The sequence below is a fragment of the Bidens hawaiensis genome, unplaced genomic scaffold, assembly GCF_021521415.1.
Source record: "Bidens hawaiensis isolate Kalapana, Puna unplaced genomic scaffold, B.hawaiensis_p1.1 tig00002306_1, whole genome shotgun sequence".
Classification (NCBI taxonomy): Eukaryota; Viridiplantae; Streptophyta; class Magnoliopsida; order Asterales; family Asteraceae; genus Bidens; species Bidens hawaiensis.
The window spans coordinates 43058-68556 of NW_027491123.1; the positions used below are offsets into that span (position 1 = coordinate 43058).

Here is a 25499-nt window from a genome sequence, read left to right on the forward strand (position 1 = left end):
AATTGTTATTTGATCAGTGAAAAGAAAAGGAAGGTGACAAGCCACTGGAGAAACTTTATACGTCCACTAATGTGGCGGTGTAAATGGGCTGAACTCAAAATGAAACAACTCGAGTCGTATGCATTAAGCTGCACCGAAGCAGTTGATCAGAATGAGCATTTGGCTGATCAGACTCTTTCGGTTACCAGTGAAAGCCCCCCGGATAATGAAATGGATCCTGAATTATACATGGCAAACCATGCCCTTTTCTCCTATCATGGTATCACATTGGCAACTGTTTTATATATATGTATATATATATTTTACTGCAACCTAGCTTTGGCTGCTAACACTTTCATGTTCATTTGTTTCAGAAAATGGAGGGTCGACGACGGATGATTTTAATGGCCTAGGTAAGTAACAGCAAAGACCTTAAATGTTTATTCTATAGATAGGTTCATTTTCTCTTTGCTGCATGTGGTATATAAAATAGTTCATACATATATAACATCATCATCATCCAAAAGCAAACAACAGAACCATGCTTTTACGTGATATAAGTCGATCTCTGCTGGTGTGAACTATTAATTACTTCATACGACAGAATTCAGCACATGTTTGCATGATAAGATAAAATATCATTTAACGAGCGCCTTCCTTAATTGCTTGCATCTCATAATCATTGTTGCTGGCGGTATTTCCCGTGTTTAGTAAAGGATAAGGATGCTGCACGAGTCGTAAGTTGATAGGTTATCATTTAAATGTTTTTAGATTCTAGACAATTTGTATTGTAATCAAATAGGCTAGAGTTAGTAGTCTATATAAACCGTTTCAATTCGTAATCAAGTTTTGAGAGAGTTTCTTGGTTATAATTAAAACATTGGGAGTAAGCCAAAATCATCGTGTTATATCGATTCCCCACTGGAATTGTGACAAACTTTATGACTCATGAAGAGTAGAAATCTTGCAGAGAATTTGGTTTATATACCAATATACCACAAACTAATTGTTTCCTGCATCTAGTACATACTTTTAGAAGTGAGAATCATGATTGTTTACCATAGACTTAAGTACTAAGTAGGGGTTTCGATATTGTCAATAAATTGGTTGTTCTAGATTCAGAGCTTATAATTCATGCCAACACGCCACCTCCAAACCTGACTGCATATGCGCGTTTACATTAACCGTCTAGCTTTAAAATGGAAAGTAATTGTTAGATGACTCCTATAGCCTATCGTCCGATCAGGTTGTGAAATGCAATCATGAATAGTCATTCTTAATATGGAAAAACTTAAAATGACAGTGGTTTCAAATGTACCAAATGCTAGGAGGGCGTTAGAGCGCATTGATTAAGATCTAAAATCGGATCTACAAATTGCTGCATTGGTCGTCGTTTTAAATTTGATACATTCAAGTCTGCCAAACTGGTTAACTGAAAGGTGGTGTTGTTCATATGAATTGCATAAGGTTTTTATTCTGTGTAGACATTTCATCTGAATCTAACTTTATGTTTTGTTGAAAAGCAGTGGTGAGAGATAGTCGAGAGGAGGTTGGGTTGGATATGCAAAACAAGCGATTATTTGCTGAAGATACAGATGTTGAAATGCTTAGAAAGATTGATGCAGCACAAACCAGGATCCAGAAGTTAAACGCTCAACTTGATGTGGTTATCTCTAAGAACGTGGACCCGTTTGAAGCGCCGATGAGCACTCAGTTTGGTTTTCATATCCCTCAAAGCACTGAAGGCAGCCTCCCTTCACAAGTCGCAGATTCGTCTTATGAAAATGCAAAGTCTTCCTGATCAATTGGAGGACTAAGCATCTGTTGTTTTTGTAACCAAAGTTGATTGTAAGATTGCCCGTTATGTTGCGGGAGATAAGTTGATGCAACTGGAAAAATGCTAGCATGCAGACTGTATTTTACTTGATTGATGGAATATGTGTTGCTGAGACATCAGAGATGAGTGTGGATTTAATTAGCTTTATTGTTATCTTAATGCAATGTTGTGAAACATATGATTTTTTATTTTTTTATTGCCAAAAGAAAGAACAAATGCTAGTACTGGTAAATCTAAGATAACACATAATACTATATTATGTGTGTAAGCTTTATAAAATAATAATAGAAAGACAAGGTACTGCTGCTAATGGATGTATTTATGAAGGAACATTATTGATTCTTATTCTTGTTCCTGGGTTAGTAGTAGTAGTACTAGGTTGGGTTGTTGGTGTTAGTTTAATAACATTTTGTGTCTCTAGGAGTATGAAAATAGGAGATGCGCTTGCTTGCACGGCATTCCAATTTCCATGAGTGATTTATAAGTCAATGCGTCGCATTTATATTACATAAATTAATAATTAATCAAAAAATTTCTTCTTACTTGGGCTTCACTTCTTTATATAGTCAATTTTTTTCGGTTTTGATATGCTTTTATACAGTCGTGACTTACGCCGTACATGATTGTGTATCCACTTTTACTCATTAAAATTCCATACTTAAATTACGTTGTAGAAAATCATGCAGGTAACAAATTCACGTATCAACATACACTCGCTATTAAGTTTTGGGTGTTATATAATACACTATTTAAATTATGAGAGCTATGTATATATATATATATATATATTTTTGTAAATGAAAACAAAAGAAAATACTTGCCTTTTGTAGTCTTGTTTGGAAATAAATAACAAACAACAAAGAAAGAAAATGAAAAAGGTATGTATTTTGGCTGTATTAAATTAAGGTTATGGATGGCTGCAAATGAATCAATTGGTTATATGGACCACACCAGCAGCAGCAACCGAGAAAACAACTTTACAGGTACAACAGGTGGCCACCTACTTTTATTATTTTATAAAAATAAAAATATTAATAAAAAGGGGGAAGAATTTTCAAACAGAAGCCCAGTCTCCACTAGACGTCTGTTTATGTTGTGGACCCCATATGTTGATGATGATAATGTAAAACACTAATTGCACCTTCTTAAATATCTGGGTGCTGTTGGTGGCCTCCCAAAAAGAAAAGATAAACAATTAATTAAATTAGTCAGTCTTTCTTTCTTTCTTTCTTTCTCTTCTCTTATCTTCCAGACCATTATGACAGAGATTGTTGATTTCTTATTCTTTCATCCATAATAAGTTAAGGTAACCCTAACCTTAACCTTTACTTTCTGTTTTCTCAATTTATTATGATTATGATTTTACTTAAAAATATGCAATAATCCCTTTTCATATTCAAGCCTTAGATATTGTAAGATGTATATAATATGTTGTACATGAATGATTTTCAAGTATGTCTGCAAAGATCCATCATATTCTAGAATTAATTTTGCTTTGCTTACAAAATTGGGAATCTGAAGTTGATAACCAACCATAATTTAAATACAAGCAAGTAGTTACAAAATAAACCTACCAGAAATTGAACAGTTTAAACTAAACAGAAGTAAGCAGGCTGCTGCATAGATAAATTATAGGCCAAGATTTTGTTGCTGAGGAGGTCACATATTTAATATCTTGGTTTTTTCTTTAATTAAAAATTCTTTTACTTTTCTTTTTAATTATTACTTTTTGTGCGTTTTGATATGATCGCGGTGGCTCTACAGGGTAGGAAAGTAATGCTGGGAACATGGGAAAGAAAGCCACTTGGATTTTGGCAATTAGGAGGCTTGTTGCCTGCAACTCCAATGTAAGTAGCCTTTTTACTCAAATGGTGGTAACTAACACTCTCTTCTTCTCAAATTGGTTAGTTAATATACTGTAGCATTTGTGTTTTGTGTTTACTGATTACATTGTGTTGTGTTGCAGGAAGGTCACAAGAAAAGTCGGAAGGGCCGAGGAAGGTTGAAGCGTGGATCATTCTTTCCCTTTTTCCGAGAGCCAAGCAGTATTGAAGAAATCTTGGGGGAAATTGACCAACATAATGCATATGTTCCTACTACACAATCACAACCACAACCACCACCGCCGCCGCCGCCGTCGCCACCACCACAAACACAAACACAATCACAATCGCAATCACCACCACAACAACCGCCACCACAACCACGATCACAACCACAACCACCAAAAGCTCAAGCTCAACCTTCTTCTTCATCATCTAGAAGGCATGTATCTCCTCCTCCTCCACCACCACCACCGAAGAGGCTTACTTCTCCTCCTAAAGTTAGTCACACACCAGAACCAACTCTGCAGCAACACCACCTTTCGGCTACCAGGATCCAGGCTGTCTATAGAGGTTATACGGTAAGCATTAATTAATACAGCCTATCCATCCATTAGTCTAAAGTTCAACATTGTTACATACACCAATTTTGAAGTTGAAAGTTATCACCGTTTTGCCTGATGGGGTAAAGCATTAAATGATGGTTGTATGTGCGTACAGGCAAGGAAGAGCACACGGAATTTGACAGGCCTTGGTAGGCTTCAAAAGGTTGTAACAAGTATAAGTGTGAAGCGACAAACAGTCAATGCCATGAAGCAGATGCAGCTGTTGATCAGAGTCCAAACACAAATTCAGTCACGACGAGTCCAAATGCTAGAGAACCAAGCACTCAAACCGCAACCTGACAACAATTCTCAAAAACAAGTACTTGGCCTTTCATATTAAAATACATGCTCGTCTGTCTTAACATTTCCACGGTCATTTGGATGTTAATAATATAGTTTGAATGATGAATTTGTTGGTTTGGATATAATGTAGTCAGAGGAGCACTGGGATGATAGCCTGATTACGAAAGAGGAAAGAGAAGCACGGTTGCAGAGAAAAGCGGACGCGTTGATTAAGAGAGAAAGAGCCATGGCATATGCATATTCTCACCAGGTATTACATCAACACCTCCTTTCAAAATCCAGCTGTATTTCTGATTCTAACATACCTTCCTTCAGTTATCGAAAGGGACACCAACCGCAACTCATAAAATCCCCTGGTGGTGGAAGTGGTTGCAACATCAACTGCCTTACCATACAACCACTACTCTAAAGAATCATCAGTTTGCAACCACACCTTCTAGGCCAACACACAAGCAGCTTGACAGACCTACTACACCAATGTCATCAAGTTCCACAAACCGATTTACGAAAGCAAGAAAAGCAGCTTCTCTTTACTCAATGAAGGACGATGATAGCTTACGAAGCTGCCCACCGTTTTCAGCTCCCCACTACACGAGTCCTACCGCATCAACAAGAGCTAAAGCGAGACCAACAAGCAATCCTAAGGAGCGGTGTGGCACCCCTACCACTCCTGGTAGTTGTAGTGACACATCTAAAAGGAGGTTTTCATTTCCTTTTACACCAAACAGCGCCCGTTCTGTAGGGGATTTCAGCATGGATTCTTCACTTGGGAGGAAACCTTTTAACAGATTTGTGTGATTTTTTTTGTTATGGTTTGGGTTTTTTTATTTTGCTGATTGTGTTATTTTAACAGGGTGTATGGTGCTTTTACTATAAATGATGGATGTATTGATTGATTAGGGAGAGTACTAATGTGTGTTAATAAAAAAATAATAAATTTTTGTGTGATGGTGGGTAGAAATTCACAGCCAATAAATTGATATAATTATTAATGCTTATACAATCATTGTTTAGTGTTAATGTTAATTACAGTTTGTTATGGACCTGCATGAATGAATGCACAAAATCACAATACAAAGCGGAGATCAAAGTTGATGAAAAATGCTGTTTAGAGAACATAGTCCAATGAATAACATAACTAGTGACAGTTACCTTAGCTATATATTTTTGTTGTTTGGTAAAAAGGAGCAAACATAGTAAACCAAGACAGAAATTTAATCAAGCATCATGATTAAAAAATTGCTATTCAAAATCCAATACAGGAGAGAAATCATTCATGCCTGAGTATAAACAATGACTGAAAACAAGACGAAGGAATGTGTATTTTACTATTTACGCCTCGACCGGCACTTGTTTAGGGACAGGGACAGGAATAGTGACAGGGACATCAACAGTCTGATACACACTGAAAGGATTTGTTGTGAGGATTCTTACCCCGGATTCTTCGCTGATCTCTAGAACCTCAGGCAACCCATTTATGCACCCATTAGACATACCCACATCAATCCTCAGCGCCTTGTTATCGCACACACCGTTTATCCCACGCTCTTGAATAGTATGGCCCATGATCATCCTTCTAGCCCCTGGAATCGTCGAAAGCACGTGTTCAAGCGTGCTACAATCGCAATCTTTAATCAATTCGTTGGAATATATCCTCAACCAAACAAGAGAATTTCTCCCCCTTACCAAGCTCGACGCCACCCTCTCTTTCAACCCGCTAATCCAATCCCGAACATCTTGGTTAATCCGTTCCAACCCATAAACAACATGATTCGGCAAGATCCCCCCATGAACAAACACAGACTCACCCACCACTACTACAGTCAGATTCTTCGACAAAAACCTGCTTGCTATCGGACCCTTGGGCCTCAATGCAGCGATGCGAGACCTAAAACCTGCCACGTGTTCCCGTTTAACACCACGAAAACTCAAAGGAATCCCATCATACAAATCTTTGGGCTTTTCCAACCCATCACACAAACTCTTGATGCTGTTACCAACGCAGAACCAATAAGCCCAGTTCTTGAATTCCTCAAGGCCTGATGGAGTCACGTACCTGAAATCGCCATCCACGTTCATAATTTCGTGATTTTCATGGTGATCACATTGCCACCAGACTTGACGGCCTGTAGTAGAAACTCTTAAGTGTGTGTATATGATGGTGTAATTCTAGGGGTTTGCATGGTTTGGTTTGGTTCGGTTCGGTTCGGTTCAGTTATTAGCCTAAACCGAAACCGTAGTCATCAGTTAATCTATTTTATAAACCAATCAGTTTTTGGTTAATTGGTTCAGTTCAGTTATTAGCCTATACCGAAACCAAAGTCATCAGTTAATCTATTTTATTAACCAATCAGTTTTTGGTTAATCGGTTCCGTTCAGTTATTAGCCTAAACCAAAACCTAAGTCATCGGTTAAACTATTTTATTAATCAATCAGTTTTGGGTTAATCGGTTTGGTTTATTCGGTTAGTTTGGTAGGTTTCGGTTCGGTTAATAACCAAAACCAAACTTGGGCTAAAATTTTAGCTTAGAACTACATATAATGACAGTATAAATACATATGAAGTGGAGGTATAAAAAATGAAATGCATTGAAGGCATAAAGGCTAAATATATATTATAATACGTAGGCCTGTAAATGAGCCGAACTTTCAGTGAATTGTTCAGCGGGAAGTTCGTTTATGTCCGTTTATTTAATAAAAACATGAACAAAGAATTTGTGTTTGTTTAATTAAGCAAATGAACATGAACACATGTTTCGTTTGATCGTTTAGCCATTAATAGAAAATAATTAAATATATTATCTGGATGAGTGATCTACTTAATAGTTCTATATTTGCTTGTTTGTGTTCATTTATGTTAGTTCAATTATGTTCATTTATGCATGTTTAGATTTTAAACGAACGAGCATAAACAAGCATGCTCAGTTTTTAAACGAACAAACATGAACACATGTATTTGTTCAATTAAATGCTCATGTTCGTGTTCGTTTAAAGTTAAATGAACGGAAACGAGCACGCCCTTGTTCGTTTACAGACCTATGGTTCAGTTTGAATTGTTTACTTTCAGTTAATCAAGGTAGAAATAGGCAAATAGCATCCAACAACTGATATTCGGTTACTTCAATTTTCTGTTAAAAGTTCAGTTATTGGTCATTGTATTTATAATTAGGGTTTGGCATAATGTATGTAAATGTCGTTTGAGTTTCTCGAGGAAGTAAAGGATTTTGAGTTCCTGGCCGCCGCGGTCGAGTACGTCGCCAACCTGGACGAGGGTGGAGGAGCCGCCGGACCAGCAATCGTTGGAGTCGATGAGGCCGGCGAGACGGAGGGATTGTTTGGATTTGAGAAGGTCACCGATTGCTATGAGGCGGTTAGGGCAAGTCTGGAAAGCCTGGGGCTCCGGAGGAGGCAAGAACATACCGTCCGTGACGCAAAAATCAACGAATGTGTCGACGAAGGATGATACGAGGCCGGGTAGGTTACGGCAGCTTGCACTAGTATCCGCCATTCCTCGTGGAAAAAGATGCCTTTGTTCATAGAATAGAATGAACATACACAAACACAAACACAAACACAATGCAAACTAAACAATGCCTTTTATATTTGGATATTTGGATATAAATGTTCTCAATTATCTTAGGTAATGGCTGGCGGTTTGAGGCAAATTTGACAGCGAACTAAGCCTCCGACGAATGACTGTTGTGGTATGATCGGTTGAGAATGCGCACAAGGTTTGCGGCAACTGTGGTGGTGGTTAACTTGAGTTTTCCGGCCTAAAAGGTTGATTTTTCGACAAAAATGTTTTCTAGGCGACCAGCGACTAACGCAGTTAAGCTTCCTTTAGTCACCGCTTGTTAGGAACAAATATGTTAAAAGATGAAACCGTCAGCGTCAAGTTGGAATCTGTTATTTGACAATAGACCATAATATGAATTATTTAAATCATTATACTATAAATTATTATTATTGTGACTAAAAATGTGTAAATATGAAATAAAATGGTTGGAAGATGTATTTTCATTGAGTTGGGACCTCTTTTTCTTTTTTAATAATGTTTGGAACTATCTTAATACTCGAGAAAGTCTTTCTAAAATGAGATTTCAATCATCCATAATGATTTTGACGTCCCATGTTCGACTCACCAAAGAACATTATTAAAGAAAAAACTCATCACTATAAAAAAACTCCTTGAATCAAGTTTTAAACTTAAACAATAAAATCTCATGTTTTAGCAATCACCCTTATATCATTCGGCCATTGGACCATATGGTGATATGGTCATTGGCTGCAATTGAAGACTCTAGTTATGTGATTCAAAGCATGGGGATCAACCATGCTATTAACTCTTTATTTTTGTTATATTATGTTAGGTTAGAAACTTATACGTGTTAAATAAAAATTATATTAAATTAAATATTCAATATTTAGTTATAAAGATTTAGATTTTAGATAGTACCAGTGGCCTGTCATCAGTTTTCGGGAACTATACTCTTTTAATAATATCTACTCACTTTATGTTTTATTAAAATCATTTTAAAACATAAATACCTAAAATTAATTCATGGAATTGTAGTAGACAAGAAAAGTCACATCAACTGATTTTGTGATTTTCACTATTTAATATGAGAGGGACGGGAAAAAGATATTATTGGGTGCTAATTAGATGTCCTCCTCTCATAATTTTTATTTATTATACAGTATATATACAATATGTAGATATTTTTGTTGAAGTGTTCAAATTGATAATCTTTTTCTTTCCTATAATCACTCTTGTTATGTCCTCATGTTTGTAATTTCTGTATATTTGTTTGTTTGTGAAATTTCCATTTAAAGCTTTGTGGAAAAGTCATCCTCTCTCTCCACTTAATGTGAAGTTGGGTTTATGGAAAGTTGGAAAGGACAAAAAAAAAATGTCATTTTTGTCATTGTGGTTTGAAAAATAATGTGAATTTAGTTTAAAAAGTTTATTGTTTGCATATGAATTATCCATGTTTTCTTGTTCTTGTCAATTACATCTAAATCACTAACTCCGTTAAATTTAATCGTTAAGTCAGGGATAGACATATTTTTTCACTCTTTCTTTATTATATGAATAAAGTGTCAAACCGTCCCTGAGGTTTGGTCACATTTGCGAATTTCGTCCAAAAATAATAATAATAATAATAATAATAATAAGGTAAACGAACATATAAAAGGACAGTAACACCCCTGTAGGGATGGCAAAAATCCCCGAATCCGACGGGGAAACCCGAAAACCGGCTTATTTCGGGTCGGGTCGGGTTTTGTTTTTTCGGTTTCGGGTCGGGTTTCGGAGATTGTTTCGGGGATTGTTTCGGGTTCGGGTTCGGGTTCGGGTTCAGGTACCCCCGCCCCGACCCGCCCCGATATAATATATAAATATAAATATAAATAATATATATATATATATATATTAAAAACCTAAACCTACTCAATCTCAATCTTTCATCCAGACTACCACCGCAGCCACACCATCCACTCAAATACTCAATCGCCGATTCGCCGTCTGCAGACTCCGCCACATCCAGACTCCGCCACCGAGGAAAGCCTAACAAGGAACTGAAGGAAGGAAAGTGACTGATTAGGTTACCTACATCCAGACTCCGCCACCGCCAGTCCGCCCCCGATTCACTCAATCGCCGTCTGCACCACCATCACCATCCACTCAATCAGTCAATCGCCGTCTGCACTGCACCACCGGACCTGATTTCCCAATTTCGGGTCGGGTCGGATCGGTTTCGGGTTTTCGGGTTCGGGGACGGGGCGGGTCGGGGGGGTACAAAAAACCAAACGGGGAATCCCCGAATTAAACCCGACGGGTAATGGGGCGGGTACGGGGATGGTTTTTGGTTTCGGGTTCGGGTTCGGGTTAAGCAAAACCCGCCCCAAACCCGCCCCGTTGCCATTCCTACACCCCTGAGTTAACGTTGAATTTAGACCGAATTAAGATGGACGAAATTGGCAACGGTTGGGAAACATCGAGGGTCTAATTGCGAAAAAAATATTTTGGACGAAATTCGCAAATATGACCAAACCATGGGAAGGATTTTGGCAATTTACTCATATAATAAAAAAAGAGTGAAAAGACATGCATACCCGTGACTTAACAATTAAATTTAACAGGGTTAGTGATTTGGATGTAATTGGCAAGAATTGGGAAACACGGATGGTCCATATGCAAAAAATAAACTTTTTAAACTAAATTTGCATTATTTGTCAAACCATAATGACTAAAATTAGGCCTGTAAACGAACCGAACGTTCGGTGAACTATTCGTGAACCGTTCGGCGGGAAGTTCTTTTATGTTCGTTTATTTAATAAACGAACGAACATGAGCAAAAAACTTGTGTTCGTTTAATTAAACGAACGAACATGAACACATGTTTCGTTTGTTCATTTATGTTCATGAACGTTCGCTTATTTATGTTCGTTTATGTTCGTTTATGTATTAATAGAAAATAATTAAATATTATCTAGATAGGTTATCTGCTTAAAGGTTTTATATTTGTTAATTTGTGTTCATTTAGGTGTTTTCATTTAAGTTTATTAATGTTTGTTTGTTTTCATTTACATTTGTTCATGTATGTTTGTTTATGTTTGTTCAGTTATGTACGTTTAGATTTTAAACAAACAAACACAAATGCCCCTTTTTAAATAAACGAACATGAACATAAATATTTGTTCGATTAAGTGTGTGTGTGTGTGTGTTCTTTTAAAGTTAAATGAAAGAACACGAACATGCCATTTTTCGTGTTTATTCGATTTGTTTACAGACTTTCATTATTCACATTGATGAATACATCGGTCTCAATCTCTAGGCTTTGCGATTTTATTTGTGTTCATTTGTGTTCGTGAACACATTAATTTCCTTAATGAACGAACACGAACATAAAATCGTGTTCAGTAAGTGTTCGTGAACCGTTCGTGAATACATTATTTTCTTAACGAACGAACATGAATAAAGCCTTGTTCGTGTTCGTTTGGTTTGTTTACAGCCCTAACTAAAATGACACTTTACTCCAAAAAAAAAAAAAAAGAAAAAAAGAGTTATACTTCCAGAACCTAACAAGAGTAACCCAACAATATATAAAACAAAGTTAAAAGCATCTCAGTGGGTATGTGGTCCACATCAAATCTAACCACACCAGTTACTCTCCAGTCTCCGCCACAATTTTCACCACTTAAGTATCGATGATGATTTGGATTGCAGATGAAGGAGACTTGATTCTTGAGTTCATGAAGAAACAAGACACCGATAGAATGTAGAGTTAAATGTTGTTTTTTTAACTGACCTGTTGGTTATTAAGCTGCACATGGTGACCCATAGCGTTTTACTTCGGTCGAGTATGACTCTTATAACCTAACACATTATAGAAAACACCACAATAATCCAAAAGTTGACACTTGGGTCACTTTTGCCGGTGTCTTGTATACCGATTCCATCTATTACATCAGCAGAAATAGATTATACAAGGAAAGTCCAAAATATTGATGCAAATAATTTATTTGAAAGTCTAAAAGAACACAGACTATGCTTTATTGTGATAACATAATTCATAAATCATGATTGATGAAATCTAAACATGCGAACTAGTCTAGGAAACTTGCATTGCCTCAACCTCTTCCCTGATTGACTGGAAAAGAATTGTGGATAGGTATCGTTCACCAAAGCTAGGAAACACAACCTGCCCATAAACAACCATTAACACGCAATACACATTTTCTACCTGATACATGCATAATACACACACACATATTGTGCCTAAAGCAGTGATGCGTACCGCAATGAGTTTTCCTGCATTCTCAGGTCTCTTTCCAACCTTGATAGCAGCAGCGGCAGCCGCTCCAGAAGAGATGCCCACCTAAAAAATAAACAAATAAAGCATGTCAATCATGTGCACAGCATCCGAGTACAACATACAAACAAAAAGCCACCCCTCCCTACCAACAAGCCTTCTTGGAATGCCAATTGCTTTGCAGTCTCAACAGCTTCATCACTCGAAATCTGCAAGTAAACATGTCAGAAATGCAAAAATGGATAAAAACAATAGACATAGGGTAGATGGAGAGTAAGAGCGACCTCTATGACTTCATCAAGCACATCCTGATGCAAGTTCCCTGGTATAAAACCTGCCCCAATCCCTTGAATTTTGTGAGGGCCTGCACTTTTCACATAATATCTCTAGAAAAAGAAAACACAACTTAAAATCACAAAATCTAATTGTCTTTAGAAACCTCACCCGGCTTTCTACCAGACAATATATTGCTCTCAGTAGGTTCCACACCAATAACCTGTTCAACAGTAAATATAAAATTTAACCGAAAAGCTTACGAAATTTTATTGGAGTGTGAAGGGCGCTACCAACCTTAATATCAGGATTTTGATTCTTCGGATATCGACCAACCCCCGAAATAGTTCCACCAGTCCCAATTCCCGCAACAAATATATCAACTTTTCCCTCTGTGTCTTCCCAGATCTCTGGCCCAGTTGTCTCAAAATGAATCTGCACAAAACTTCGAATGTAAGTCCTAAACGAAAAGCAGCTTATTAGGACAAAAAATCAACATCTATGGGGCCTTACCTTTGGGTTGGCAGGATTATCAAACTGTTGAAGCATGTAAGCATTGGGCGTGCTGTTGACTATTTCTTCAGCTTTCTGAACTGCTCCTTTCATGCCCTTTGAAGAGTCTGTTAGAACAAGATCAGCTCCAAATGCTTTTAGGAGAACCCTTCTCTCAAGACTCATTGATGCTGGCATCGTCAATATCAGCTTATACCCTTTAGAAGCAGCTATAAATGCAAGACCAATACCAGTGTTCCCACTTGTAGGCTCAACCAATATACTCTGCCACCCAATATAAATGAAGAAATATAAATCATTGACATATTGGAATAGGTAACAAGAACGATAAACACATATCCAAAAGCTCCTTCACAACACAAGGTGTATTTTTTTTTCATATGCAACATGATTAGTACTTAACTCAACATGCGATATAAATATACATGATTACTGTAAAGAAATGTTTTTTTTTACCTTCCCTGGTGTTATAAGTCCTTTCTCTTCAGCGTCACTAATCATACTGTTTCAGATCCTGAATCCAGAAAAAGGTAATTACCAATATTACTATTTGTAAATACAAGTAAACGCTTGAAGGCACATAACTAATATCAGATTCTAAGGATTCTTTATTCTAAAGGGCGTAACAAGGTCATTACTTAGCAGAATACCACCAGCTAATGTTGACTAAGATAATGCGCGGGTCATATTGTAAAACAAACATCCTAGGGATTCAACTTTCATAAAGATGTCTAAACACATAACAGTTCAATATTAGACACCTGTCTTTGACACTACAACAGGGCTCCATAATCTCAAGCTTGGCGGCGATATTAGCAACCGACCCCTTTGCAATGTCATTCAAGTACACCATTGGAGTCTTCCCTATCAACTGCATTATCATAACAATAATAAATAATAGTGTTAAAGATTATTTATGATATATTTTTATCAACAAAATGAGTAGCAGAAGAATTTGTGTATCGTAACCCTCAAATAGTCAAATCCCAAACAAAAGACTTAAAAAAAAGTCAACGTAGGCTAGAGTATTTATTATTAATAAGTTAACCCTAATCTGAATAAATTAAGCCCCATTTCCATATCCATCAATCAAGCAGCCAATTGATTGATGGAGAAGGTAATAAAAGAAAAGAAAAGGTGGGACCTGAGTGACATCATCGGCGATGTTAAGAGCATCGAGTTGAGGCGTCACAGAAACCGCTTTACAGACGATTGAAGGGGCGGCGGTGGATGATTTGTTGAAAGGGAGAGAAAAGCGAGGGGCTTGGAGTGTGTGAAAGCTGGGTTTGTAAAGAGGTTGCAGCAACAGGTGGCTGCGGAACAACGAAGAAGAAGAAGAAGAAGCCATTGAATTAAATTAAAATAAGCAGAAGAAGAAGAAGAAGAAGAAGAAGAAGAAGAAGATGAGTGAAGAAGAGATTCAGGTTGGTGTGTATATTGCTTTTATTATCCTGTTTTAGGTTGTTTCAATCCTTGACTTGATCCAGACACAGATACCATATCTTTTTATTTTTTTGTTTTTATTTATTTATTCTGCGATGATTTTTTGTGCCACTCGTCCCACTCCTATTGGCTACACTATGTTAAAAATTAAATAAAAAAATAAAAATTAGATTTAGCTATTGCCAAATAGCTAGGTTGGCTGTTGAGATTAGGGATGAATTCGGTACCGACTGGTACGGTATCGAAAATATCGATCATGAAAATCGTCAAATCTTGGTACTGATACCGAAATATTCGGTACGGTACCGGGACGGTACTGGTATTAAAGGTAAAAATTCGGGAAATACCGGTACCGTACCGATCCCGAAACTCAAAACTTTGGTACCGATTCGATACCGACGGTACCGATTTCGGTACCGGTACCAAGTACCAAATGCTCATCCCTAGTTGAGATCATATCTTTTAACATGTTTGTTCCTAACGGGTCACGACTAACAGAAGCTTAACTTCGCTAGTTTTTGGTCGCCGGAAAAACATTTTTGCTAGAAAACTCAACCTAAACACCACCACCACAGTCGTTGGAAACCTTCTGCGTGTTAAGGATTTGCTTGATTCCCAAGCTATAGTCATTGGCGAAGCTTAGTGAGGGCCCGAGGTGGCCCGGGCCTACCTGTTTCTTTGCACGTAGTGTAAATTTACTAGTTTTCACCCAAAAATTTGTATACGTAGTGTCAATTTACCCGTCTTCAACTTAAAGTTTGAGCCCCCCCCCCCCCGGAATGAACTTGTCCAAGCTTCGCCAATATTAGCCCAACGACTTCAGACTTCATCCCCGTCATCAGAGCCCTGGTTCATCATCTAAGTAATTGAGTGCTTGTCGAGTTTGCCTCAAAACGTTGTCCATCACAGAGCTGGTGCAACCCTCTTTTTCTATCGCCACCGACTCCAACGATGGTTCTAGGGTTCCGATAACCTCGATAATTTGGGTTTTTACTATAAAAAGGCTCCTAAATGTCCAACACAAGGTTACAAAAAGGTTTGGGACGAAAATGCTGAGTTTTCCGGCCAAAAACATTTTGCCGGTGACCGGAAATAAAGTTAAGCTTGTAGTAATCGCGGCTCGTGTGGAACAAACATGTTAAAAAATAGGAGCGTCAGCAGCCAGCTCATTAGTTGGGACTGTTATTTGCCAATAATCCATAGTTGGCATTATTTAAATCTGATTTTCCAAAAAAGGAAAAAAGTGCAATTGATTATATATTGAATTTGAATTTATTATAGGAAATTTGTTTATGAGAGTATTGTTGTATCTTTGTATTCTACTAAGTTTCCGGCTATAAATTGTAATTCAAGACCGAAATGTAGCATCGAGCATGAACATATGATCATTTGTCGGCATTATTCAAACCATGTGTTAATTTTGTTATTGATCATGTATTCACCATCTCGGTTATAGAATGATATCACATGATTAAATAAAATTGTCACAAATCACGGTACATAAGCCCCATTCTTATAGAAATACAATATATGAAATCCTTTTAAATACATTTCACAAATATTTTGACTTTTTATTTGAAGAAGTTAAAGAAGTAATCATAGGGCAACTAAAATGCCCCTCTATTTATGTTCCTACATGCTTGTCAGTAGAATAGTTTAGTTTAGTTTTGTGTGGTGCAGGCAGGGGTAGAGGCTGGAGAAAAGTGAATGTTGGTTTATAATTATAGCCATATGGATAACAAAGAAAGCAATGAGGTGATGCCACCTGTAGTACAATCCTATCCATAACCAACACATCACATATTTGGTCAATTCATTAGAGCCCGCAGCCAAGTTTCCTCGGCTCACAAAATGATCATGACCCAATTATTAACACCAACCCCTGCAGCTGCAGTTGCAGCCACCTCTCCTCCTCCATCTCAAAAGATTTTCGCCACCCGTCGGAATGTATCCGTTCTTCGCAGGTGATTACGAGTTTTTGCATGTCTGTTGAAAAGTCAATACGTACAAACCGTTGAATGTTTGATTGGTGGTGCAGGGATGTGTTGGTTGGCACAGTGTTTGGGCTGAGCATTGTGAGTGACAATAAGAGTGCAGAAGCAGGCGCACGGCGGCCTCCACCGCCTCCCCCAACAGAGAAAAACGACCCGAATGTAAGTGGTGTGTTGGCAAAGGTATTAGCTAGCAAGAAGAGGAAGGAAGCAATGAAAGAGGCCATCGCCCAACTCAGAAGCAAAGGCAAACCCATTACTAATGAGCCACCGGTATCACCACCAGCCGAAGCAGAGTAGTAACTAGTAATTGTAATGAATTCATCCATGTTCATGCCCCATTGCCACTTTTATAATATGTTTCCTTACTGCATTATTATGTATAAAATGTGACGTGATTATTTACGTACATTGTGTTTTTATTTATATATGTTACGTAATTTTATACAATGCATACAGATATGTATACACGTGAGATTGTTCATAAATATAAAAACAGTGACGGTATGAATATTATACCCCAAATCTTAAATGCCACCCCTCCCCATATTTTCCATGTTTATTCTTAAAAAAAAAAAAAAACACTCACCGACGATGTAGGGCATGACACTTTCTACATAGCCGCACCACAACCTTAACGCCTCCAACCATGCTGCTCTTGATTTGTTGAAACTCGCTTCATTTTGTATGGTAACTTGGTTGAAGTAGAGTTCATCTATAACAAAAGGGGTTCATATGTACTGTAAATCATTTGTATGAGATCAATAGCCTTTATATCAAGTTGTCCACTTCCAAGATTGTGCTTGGTTGAAGCACTCATTTATGTTATTAGCAAAAGGGATCAATAGAAAATCAAGTGAAAAAGAGCGGTCAGATTTGAACCAATTTCAGTTGGTCATGTTCTAGCCAAACATCACCGTGTGGTGCTCGTATCCTGGAACAGGTCCTGGTTTTCATATATGTAAATGCTGCGATATTAAAAACTGGATGAAATATTCTCTCGGCTATTTGAATTATGAGTCTACAAACCGCAAAAGTAACAACACGCTTGGGGCCAACAAAATACATGATTAAGAAGAGATGGATGTTCAGATTGATATAACATCCTCTGATTTGATTAAAGAAAAGAAAACACAAATATGATAAATCAGCCTTTTGTGCTCCCGAAGAACTTGGAAAGAGGCAAAGGGCCATCTACCTCATCCTCATGCTTGGACTTTGACCTCCTGTGCCTTTTGTCTTTCCTCTTTTTAGACCTTGATCTTGACCTTTTTGACTCATCATCACTACTTGAATCAGAGTCAGATGACGATGAACTTGAGGACTCCCTCGAATGCTATATATGCACGCAACAACAGATGACAGTCGTTAGTCTTCAAACAGTATAAGAAAACATAATAATAATAATCTAAATTTTGTAAAGAATGACACCTTTCTCTTCTTGTTGGTTCGCTTCTTGATATCTTTATCCTTCTTCTTATCTGCAAGAAAGCAGGTAAAGCATCATTCAGAAGACATTTAAGTTGTTGAATCAAATGCATGCATACCCTTCCTATGAGTAGATTTTGAATGGTTTCTTCCATGGGCGAGCTTGCTTGCTCGTTCTGCATCTAGTTGAGCCCGATATTCTCTCATCATTCTATCTTTGTCAGCTTCTAACTCCCCTTTTTTCATTTCTTCTTCCTAATAATGCCCATAGTAAATCATTTTTGATATAAGTAATTTTTCGAAATACATGTACATTTCATCTTTAATTGGTTTTTAGAATACAAAAACTGAATATTAAAAAGAATAGAAGTAACACTGATTTAGAATACAAAAACTGAGCATTAAAAAGAATAGAAGTAACACTGATTAATATCAGTCGGAAGCAAAATTATTGAAACTACCATCTCAATTATATCACAAGTTTAAACAAGACAGCTTTGATGAATGAGGGGGTCGGGGTTACCTTTTGCTTCTTTTTGTACTCTTCCCAAGTAACTGTATGTGAAGTTTTGAGGCTGGCCAAACGAGCTGCATGCCACTCTGGTGAATGAAATGAACCATCCACCTGCGACTCTCTTATCAGAAAAAGAAAAACCCACTATACTACTTCCCTCATGTATTATATTATGCAGTGCAGAAACAGGAAAAAAAAAACATGACTAATGAAAATATGCATGCGAGTAGGCCTTGTAAACACACCGAACGAACACAAACAGGGGCGTGTTCGTGTTCGTTCATCTAGCTTTAATTGAATACGAACATATAATCAAACAATGTTTTTGTTCATGTTCATCCATTAAGAAAATAGGCATGTTCATGTTCTTTCATTTAAAACCTGAATGAACAGTTCACGAACATAAACAAACAGAAACAAGCACACAAACTTAAACGAACAGAAGAGAACAGAACAAACATAAACGACCACTGATTCACATAAACAAACGCAAATGAACATAAATTAGCATTAATGAACACAAACAAACAAAGTCCATGACATCACAATTCATCGAAAAACACATCTAACTTAGCAGCTTGAATTTACATGATTCATTCAAAATATCAATCATGAATGTACCAAATTTGTACATGACTCGACAATTTAAACGAACTCATTTTATGTTTATATATACATAAATGTAACTACTTACGTATTTATTAGAATTTCAACAAACATAAATGAATAAGCATAAGCAAACGAATGCCAAAAAACACACATAAACTGATATTCACGAGCATAAATGAACTAACAAATCGTGCGTTCATGTTCGTTTGTTTGTTAAATAAAGGAACTTCCTTTCGAACAGTTTATGAACGTTTGGTTAGTTTACAGGCCTAGATGCGAGTAACAGTAAAACAAGTGTAATACATTTGAATAAAATTTCAAACTTGAGGATTCAAACCATTCTAGATAGTGGATGCACATGGAATAGAACATAATTTTGAACCAACAGCATAACCTATGGAATAAGAAACAAAGTACAAACTATACGAAATGAGTTAGGGTTTGAGGGAAGCAAAAACACCCAAGTCCACCAGAAACATATTTAACTTGCAAAGCACAAATCAGTAGTATTAATCAATAATAACTTAGGAATTAGCCCTAGAAAGCTAAACCCCAAGTGCATATATAATTATGTATGACTGAATGATATAGATTGGAATGGAAGGGTACAAACCATGCCGTCTTCGACATCGTCGGGGCCGCCAGAGGTGGAGCCAACCCTTGATCTTTGCATCGCCTTGTACGCTTGATTCTTCCCCATCTTCCTTCACTTTCAATCAATTGATTTGACGGGCAAGGCAAGAGAGGAGTATAACGAAGCTGAAGGTGTATGTGTCTCTCTCTCTCTCTGTATTGAACAAACGAATGAATGAATCTTTGGGTTTAAAAACCCAACCCCACGATTAAACAACAAGAACAGAACAAGGTGGAGATTTCATTTCATTTGCTGCAACCCATATACATACATACCAAGGAAGAAGGCTTTCAAGGATAACACCACCAAGTTTGTGTGTTTTATTTTTGGGCTAGGGTTGTAAAACCAATCGAATCCAACCAAGGCTTTTTCATGTTAGTCTCTAAGCTTTTATCGAACGGTTCACAAAAGACTAACCGAGTAAAGTTTTTTGTGTGTGTTTGTTCGTTACAAGTTTATGAATGATCGGTGTCAAAAGTGTCAGGGTAAGTTTGTGGTTGTGCCTTTTTTAACTTTCTTATTCATGTGTTAATTTACATATAAGTTAATCACACGATACCTATACATATTGTTTTATAATTAATAATTTTGCTGAATTATATATGCTACGATTAGAAAAGTCATTAGCAAAATATTAAAAAACTTTAATGAATTAGCATAAACAAACAAACATAAATTGATGTAAATGAACACATTATTGGACGTGCACAGGCATAAACGAACTTCGGGTCAAATAGTTCACAAACAATTTGTCGAGTGTTCGCTTCGTTTACATCCTTATCTATTTTACAATACATTTGCCCACCTTTAAAAAAATAATGTACCAAATATGCAATCCACTATCTTCTCATAACTTATGTGATTAGTCTTACTACTACTAGCACAATTGGGCATTTACCACATGATCGGCAAAACATTAGGCTACCTAACACGATCGAACAATTAATGCGCAATCGCATTCACACATAACACTGGTTTCCGTTACTACCCAATCATAACCCAGGTCATAGATTAATATTGGAACCCTAAACGAACATAACCAACAAGGCTTAGGTTATAGGGTTCACTTGATGACACCAGTCTTTCATTGTACAATAGCCCCTATTTATCGAGGTATTCCTGCATTGTCGAGTATGCCCACTAGAACCCCATCCCATGGTTATACCAAGAATAACTAGAAAGCAATTCTAGCACTCGTTCGAGCATTAAAACACAAGGATCCATGTAACGAGGTTTTCATCACACTTTCTCTCTCTAGAAGTGAAAATGAGAATTCGAAAACTAAGCTCAACCTATTCAATATATAGAAAGCTACGGCCAATCACATTTTGACATTTAACATGTAGTTTATAGATTTCGAACACATAAAAAGTGCATGTGACAAAAAGATGCATTGCAACATATCTTAACATTTTCAGGCCCTCATGAAACCTTTTTCCATATTCATGACAAAATTTTGGGGAGAGCACCTTGGCTCAAGAAAACTCCATTTAAACAATTAACTTGTTATAAAAAGAGTTTCATCCTTTTAATTTAACGTTGGTATTGTAAAAATAATAATGAAAAAAATTAAGTAGCTTACGAGATTACATACATGTAATCATGTCCTCCAAAGTTACATATATGTATTATATATATATATATGTATGTAATCTCGCTAACTACATATTACTTTTGTTTGTTCTAGCAAAACGCATTAACATATAAAAATAAGAAAAATTGGAAATAAATAATTTCACCTTTTGTTTATTGGCCAATAATAATCTCACCTTTAAAAATCACTACCAATTGTCCCACCTTTCAACTATTTTTGTAACAACGGTCCTTCGTTAAAAAATACTTAACGTCGTTAAGTTTTTTCCTAGTTTCAAATCGATGTTTTAGGGCTTTTGATCGGAAGAAGAATACGAGTCGGCCGATGTAAAACTTATCTCGAAATGGTGATCCAAACGACAAGACAATGTTTCAATTCGGGTGCCTAAATTTCCAATTAACAAAAATCAAGCTATTTGAATCACCGTTTCGATATAAGTTTTATATCAGTCGACTTATATCGTTCTTCCGATCAAAAACCCTAAAATATCGGTTTGAAACTAGGGAAAAAACATAACGACGTTAAGTATTTTTTAACGGAGGACCAGTGAGACAAAAATAGTTAAAAGGTGGGACCGTTGCTAGTGATTTTTAAATGTTGGATTATTATCAGCCAATGCACAAAAGGTGAGAATATTTATTTCCAATTTTCCTAAAAATAATTACAAGCATATTGTTTAAAAGTAACCGTCTTGAGTTTTCGCAATAATTAATAGAGCTATTTACATTCCAACCGATTTGAGCATTGACAGATAAAAGAATAACTTAAATTGCCATTTTTGTGAACTTAGTGTGGGTTTAGTTCGCAAATTCAATAGAATTAGAATCTGAATTTTATCTCTTGATGTGTTTGGCTAACAGAATTAATTGGAGTTGGAATTTCAATTCCGTTCTTATTTACACTTTACAATTTTGGACTACAGTAAGGGATGCGTCATCCCTTTAATTTGAATATTAAGAAGTTATGTGTTAAGAGTGCATTCTCTAGAGAATGTATGTGGAGCATATGCTTGTTCAAGAGATAACATGGTTTGCACACAGTTGTGTCTTGAAAATGTGAAAGATGCCTCTGATATCGTGGAGATGATCATTTGGAAGTGCACATCATTGGAGATCCACATGTAATAATTTGGATTTGATTGAGGTATTGCAACATCTGATTCAGTTGAAAGCAATCGGTTTGAGGAATTTGTGTGAATTGTCCCTCTAAAAAATGTTTAGAAAAAGTTTAGCATGTTAAATCTTTATAAAGAAACTATTCTACTTATTATGTCTAAACTTTTTTGTAATGATACAAAGGTTGCTTATCTTTTTAGATCTTTATCTCGTAAGCTCCTAAAGACTCTATTTGTTTGTTAAATAAAGTATTGGAGCTGAAGAATCCGAAATGTCAAAGTGTTAAAAGTCACTCATCTTGTTCTACAAGTTAAGTTCCAAATACACTTGATGTTAAAGACAAGAAATAAACTGACATATCAGACTTGGTGCGCTGTTTATGATTCGCTATAAGACAAGGAACACGATCTTGAACATTTTAGAACCTAAAAAGTAGTTACATTTTCCTTGTATTTGTTTATTTTTGGCAAGCTAGTACGTTATAGCAGAGTTTCATGTTCATGCACTCTGTCTAAATTTATGGTTTGTATTAATTCTATACCTCAAGATCGACGGTCATGATCTTGAGATAGCTATCCGTGTGTGATAGCTCTTGGAGTCGCTAACATAAATGTTGTCCTTAGAAATGCTTGTAATCATCGAATGCAAGAGCATTTGTTGCTATTTGATAACACTTTGAGTTTCCAGTAATATATAAATTGAGGTTTAAACATGAATTCTATTATTGTGTTCTTGCTAAGTTATCGTATCAGAATTTGTGTGCAATTTACTGTCGGTATGTGAAGAAACACTAGATCAAACTAGGTAGTCCGATCCGGTATTTACACCATGTGATGTGGAAGGGTTGGCGTTGAAGTCACCGATCGCTTCCCGCCTCAAGATTATATCATGTTTGGATCTCGCGGGTAGGACCAGGAACTCGACGTCCTCGGTCCTTGAGTGGATCCCGTCACTCAGCGTGACGGGGAATGTTATGACCCCTTTGGGGTGCATAACCTCGTACCCAAATCCAGAAACTGGGACATGCACAAGTTTCAACTTTGCTTTGTCTTCTTCGTCTAGCTGCTCAAAACACTGTTCGTACATTATGTCGGACGTACTCCCAGTATGGAAGAAGACATATTGAGACTGATAGTGACCGAACAAGGCCGTGACGATTAAAGGCTGTTTCATGCATGGCCCTCCATTTACTCTTGGAAAAACTACGGGTTCATTTTTCCATTCTTCTTCATCTGCTTCTCTCCGCTTGAACTTCCAAGGGGGTCCTCCCTGGATCATGTGTACATTCAAGTCCTTGATCTGCTTTCGCGGGGGACCCTTGTCTGCGGGAGCTGTGTTCTTCCGCGGGCCTTGTCGCATGTTTTTAAGCAGATGATCAAGTTTTCCAGATTTGATGGCGGACTCGATCTCATTTTTCAAGCTTATGCATTCATTTGTGTCATGCCCGATGTCCTCGTGGAACATGCAATGTTTGTTCGGATTCAGGTTTACCCGCTTGACCAGCGGTTGGGGTTTCTTGAATTCGATATTCTCTGTTGTTAGGATTTCGGGCGGGGTCTTCTTTAAGGGTGTCCAATGTTGTCGGTCGGACTTACCCGCCGCTCTATCCTTTTGTTTCTGCCCGATCAGTGATCCGGCGTTGAACTGTTTGGAAGAGCTTTCCGGGGGTTGTATCCTTGACCATATTGAACCCTTCTCTTCCTTTTTCGGCTGAGTGTTCCGCGGCTCGGTTCTTGTTTGCTGTTTAGGTGCCTCTCGTCCTAGCAACTTTTATGTGGCTGCGAAGACCTTAGCCGCGGACATGATCGCGTCCCAAGTCTGGGGCATGTCATCCCGGCCTGTTAAGCATCTGACCATCTCGGGGCTTCTTGCGTTTACTCGGAACGCTCCCCGCAGCATGTCTTCACTGATTCCACCAATATTCAAGCTTTCGTTGTTGAACCTGGTGATGAAGTTTTCCAGTGACTCGTTATCTCGTCGGATGACACTCAGGATTTCCAACGCATCTCTGGTATGTTTACGTTGCTGACTGAAATGTTGCGAGAACTTTGTCACTAGGTCGTCCCAGCTGCTAATTTGACCATCTGGAAGTTTCTCAAACCATTCTCTGGCTGCTCCCGTTAGTGTCAATGCGAACATATGACACCAATAGGGCATGGTCCATCCGCTTACTCCCCCAACTGCTGTGAAGTTCAACAGGTGATCCCTTGGATCAGTCATCCCATTGTATTTTCCCAGATTGCTCGGGATCTTGATGTTAGTCGGGAAGGGAGCGGTTGCTATCCGCGGAATGAACTTCGATTTTTTCGCGAATGCAGCGGGGCGGTATGGTTTAGTGAAGTCTTCTTCCGCATCGCTGAAGTACTCAGCATGCTTGACTAACGGCTTAGGACGACTGGAGGTTTCCCTACCATAGTCCCAACTACCATTACTCGCGTAATCTTCCTCCTGAAACGTTTCCTTTTGTCGAGTATCCCGTGGAGTTCTATGGGATAGAGTACGCTGGGTGTGATAGAGTACGTTTCCTTTTGGACCTGATCTCACCTCACTCTTCGCTCGTACTCCTCTGTTAGCCGATGTTTCTCTTGTTGGTACCACTCTTCTGGGGTGAGAATGTTTTTACCAGATCTGGCCTGGTAAGTTCTTGTTTCGTCCCCATCAAACCTGGGAAACTCTCCGGCTCCGTCTTCCAGAGACGGAGTTTGAGTGGTCTGTTGGATCTCAGTGACTTTGCGCCTTGAGAAATCTCCGGCTCGGTCTTCCCGGGCCGGGGTTCTGGAGTTTCTGCGTGGTGCAAAGTCTTCAAATCTTGGAACTTCTCCGGTCCTATTTTCGAAAACCAGAGTTCTTGTGTTCCGGCGAAGTTCCTTCGACACCTGTCCTTCGTGGACTGATTCGTCAAGAATTTCAGTACAACGGGGTCTTGCCGGAGCAGCAGAAAGCTATTGGTACTGACTCATTTTCATATCACAGTGAATCGAAAAAACCGTAAAAAACCGTGTATCTAGCTAAAACCGGATGGCG

The 25499-nt window shown here is 37.7% G+C and overlaps 3 protein-coding genes and 1 pseudogene across 3 annotated transcripts; 1 reads left to right on the forward strand and 3 right to left on the reverse strand.

The window, feature by feature from the left end:
• The first annotated feature begins 3562 nt into the window (after nt 1–3562).
• LOC143615369 (protein IQ-DOMAIN 13-like) lies at nt 3563–5492 on the forward strand. The gene is made up of 5 exons (XM_077088508.1): nt 3563–3663; nt 3783–4220; nt 4360–4563; nt 4678–4797; nt 4863–5492. Exons 1-5 carry the CDS (start codon nt 3604–3606, stop codon nt 5343–5345), a joined length of 1305 nt encoding a protein of 434 aa, XP_076944623.1. The 5' UTR covers nt 3563–3603; the 3' UTR covers nt 5346–5492.
• A 338-nt stretch (nt 5493–5830) lies between these two features.
• On the reverse strand, nt 5831–8055 carry LOC143614729 (shewanella-like protein phosphatase 2 pseudogene; annotated as a pseudogene).
• A 4015-nt stretch (nt 8056–12070) lies between these two features.
• Nucleotides 12071–14476, reverse strand: LOC143616293 (cysteine synthase, chloroplastic/chromoplastic-like). The gene is made up of 10 exons (XM_077089169.1): nt 14292–14476; nt 13909–14018; nt 13604–13661; nt 13148–13411; nt 12932–13069; nt 12806–12857; nt 12646–12725; nt 12511–12570; nt 12347–12427; nt 12071–12250 (listed from the first exon to the last, which is right to left on the reverse strand). The coding sequence occupies exons 3-10, from the start codon at nt 13646–13648 to the stop codon at nt 12161–12163; spliced, it is 810 nt and encodes a 269-aa protein (XP_076945284.1). The 5' UTR covers nt 13649–13661; nt 13909–14018; nt 14292–14476; the 3' UTR covers nt 12071–12160.
• A 3089-nt stretch (nt 14477–17565) lies between these two features.
• On the reverse strand, nt 17566–19892 carry LOC143615376 (uncharacterized). The gene is made up of 5 exons (XM_077088516.1): nt 19746–19892; nt 18533–18634; nt 18129–18264; nt 18013–18062; nt 17566–17917 (listed from the first exon to the last, which is right to left on the reverse strand). Exons 1-5 carry the CDS (start codon nt 19830–19832, stop codon nt 17729–17731), a joined length of 564 nt encoding a protein of 187 aa, XP_076944631.1. The 5' UTR covers nt 19833–19892; the 3' UTR covers nt 17566–17728.
• Nucleotides 19893–25499: the final 5607 nt, after the last annotated feature.

Bases quoted from the DNA above. Each gene is read 5' to 3' on its own strand.
- LOC143615369 (XM_077088508.1), top strand. From the start codon at position 3,604: ATGGGAAAGAAAGCCACTTGGATTTTGGCAATTAGGAGGCTTGTTGCC. The intron at 3,664-3,782 runs GTAAGTAGCCTT...GTTGTGTTGCAG, and splicing joins TTGTTGCCTGCAACTCCAAT to GAAGGTCACAAGAAAAGTCG. The intron at 4,221-4,359 runs GTAAGCATTAAT...ATGTGCGTACAG, and splicing joins CTGTCTATAGAGGTTATACG to GCAAGGAAGAGCACACGGAA.
- LOC143616293 (XM_077089169.1), bottom strand. From the start codon at position 13,648: ATGATTAGTGACGCTGAAGAGAAAGGACTTATAACACCAGGGAAG. The intron at 12,858-12,931 runs GTTGGTAGCGCC...ACTGTTGAACAG, and splicing joins ATCAAAATCCTGATATTAAG to GTTATTGGTGTGGAACCTAC. The intron at 12,428-12,510 runs GTAGGGAGGGGT...TTTATTTTTTAG, and splicing joins CATTCCAAGAAGGCTTGTTG to GTGGGCATCTCTTCTGGAGC.
- LOC143615376 (XM_077088516.1), bottom strand. From the start codon at position 19,832: ATGGGGAAGAATCAAGCGTACAAGGCGATGCAAAGATCAAGGGTTGGC. The intron at 18,063-18,128 runs GTATGCATGCAT...GCTTTCTTGCAG, and splicing joins AAAATCTACTCATAGGAAGG to ATAAGAAGAAGGATAAAGAT. The intron at 17,918-18,012 runs GTGTCATTCTTT...GTGCATATATAG, and splicing joins GAACCAACAAGAAGAGAAAG to CATTCGAGGGAGTCCTCAAG.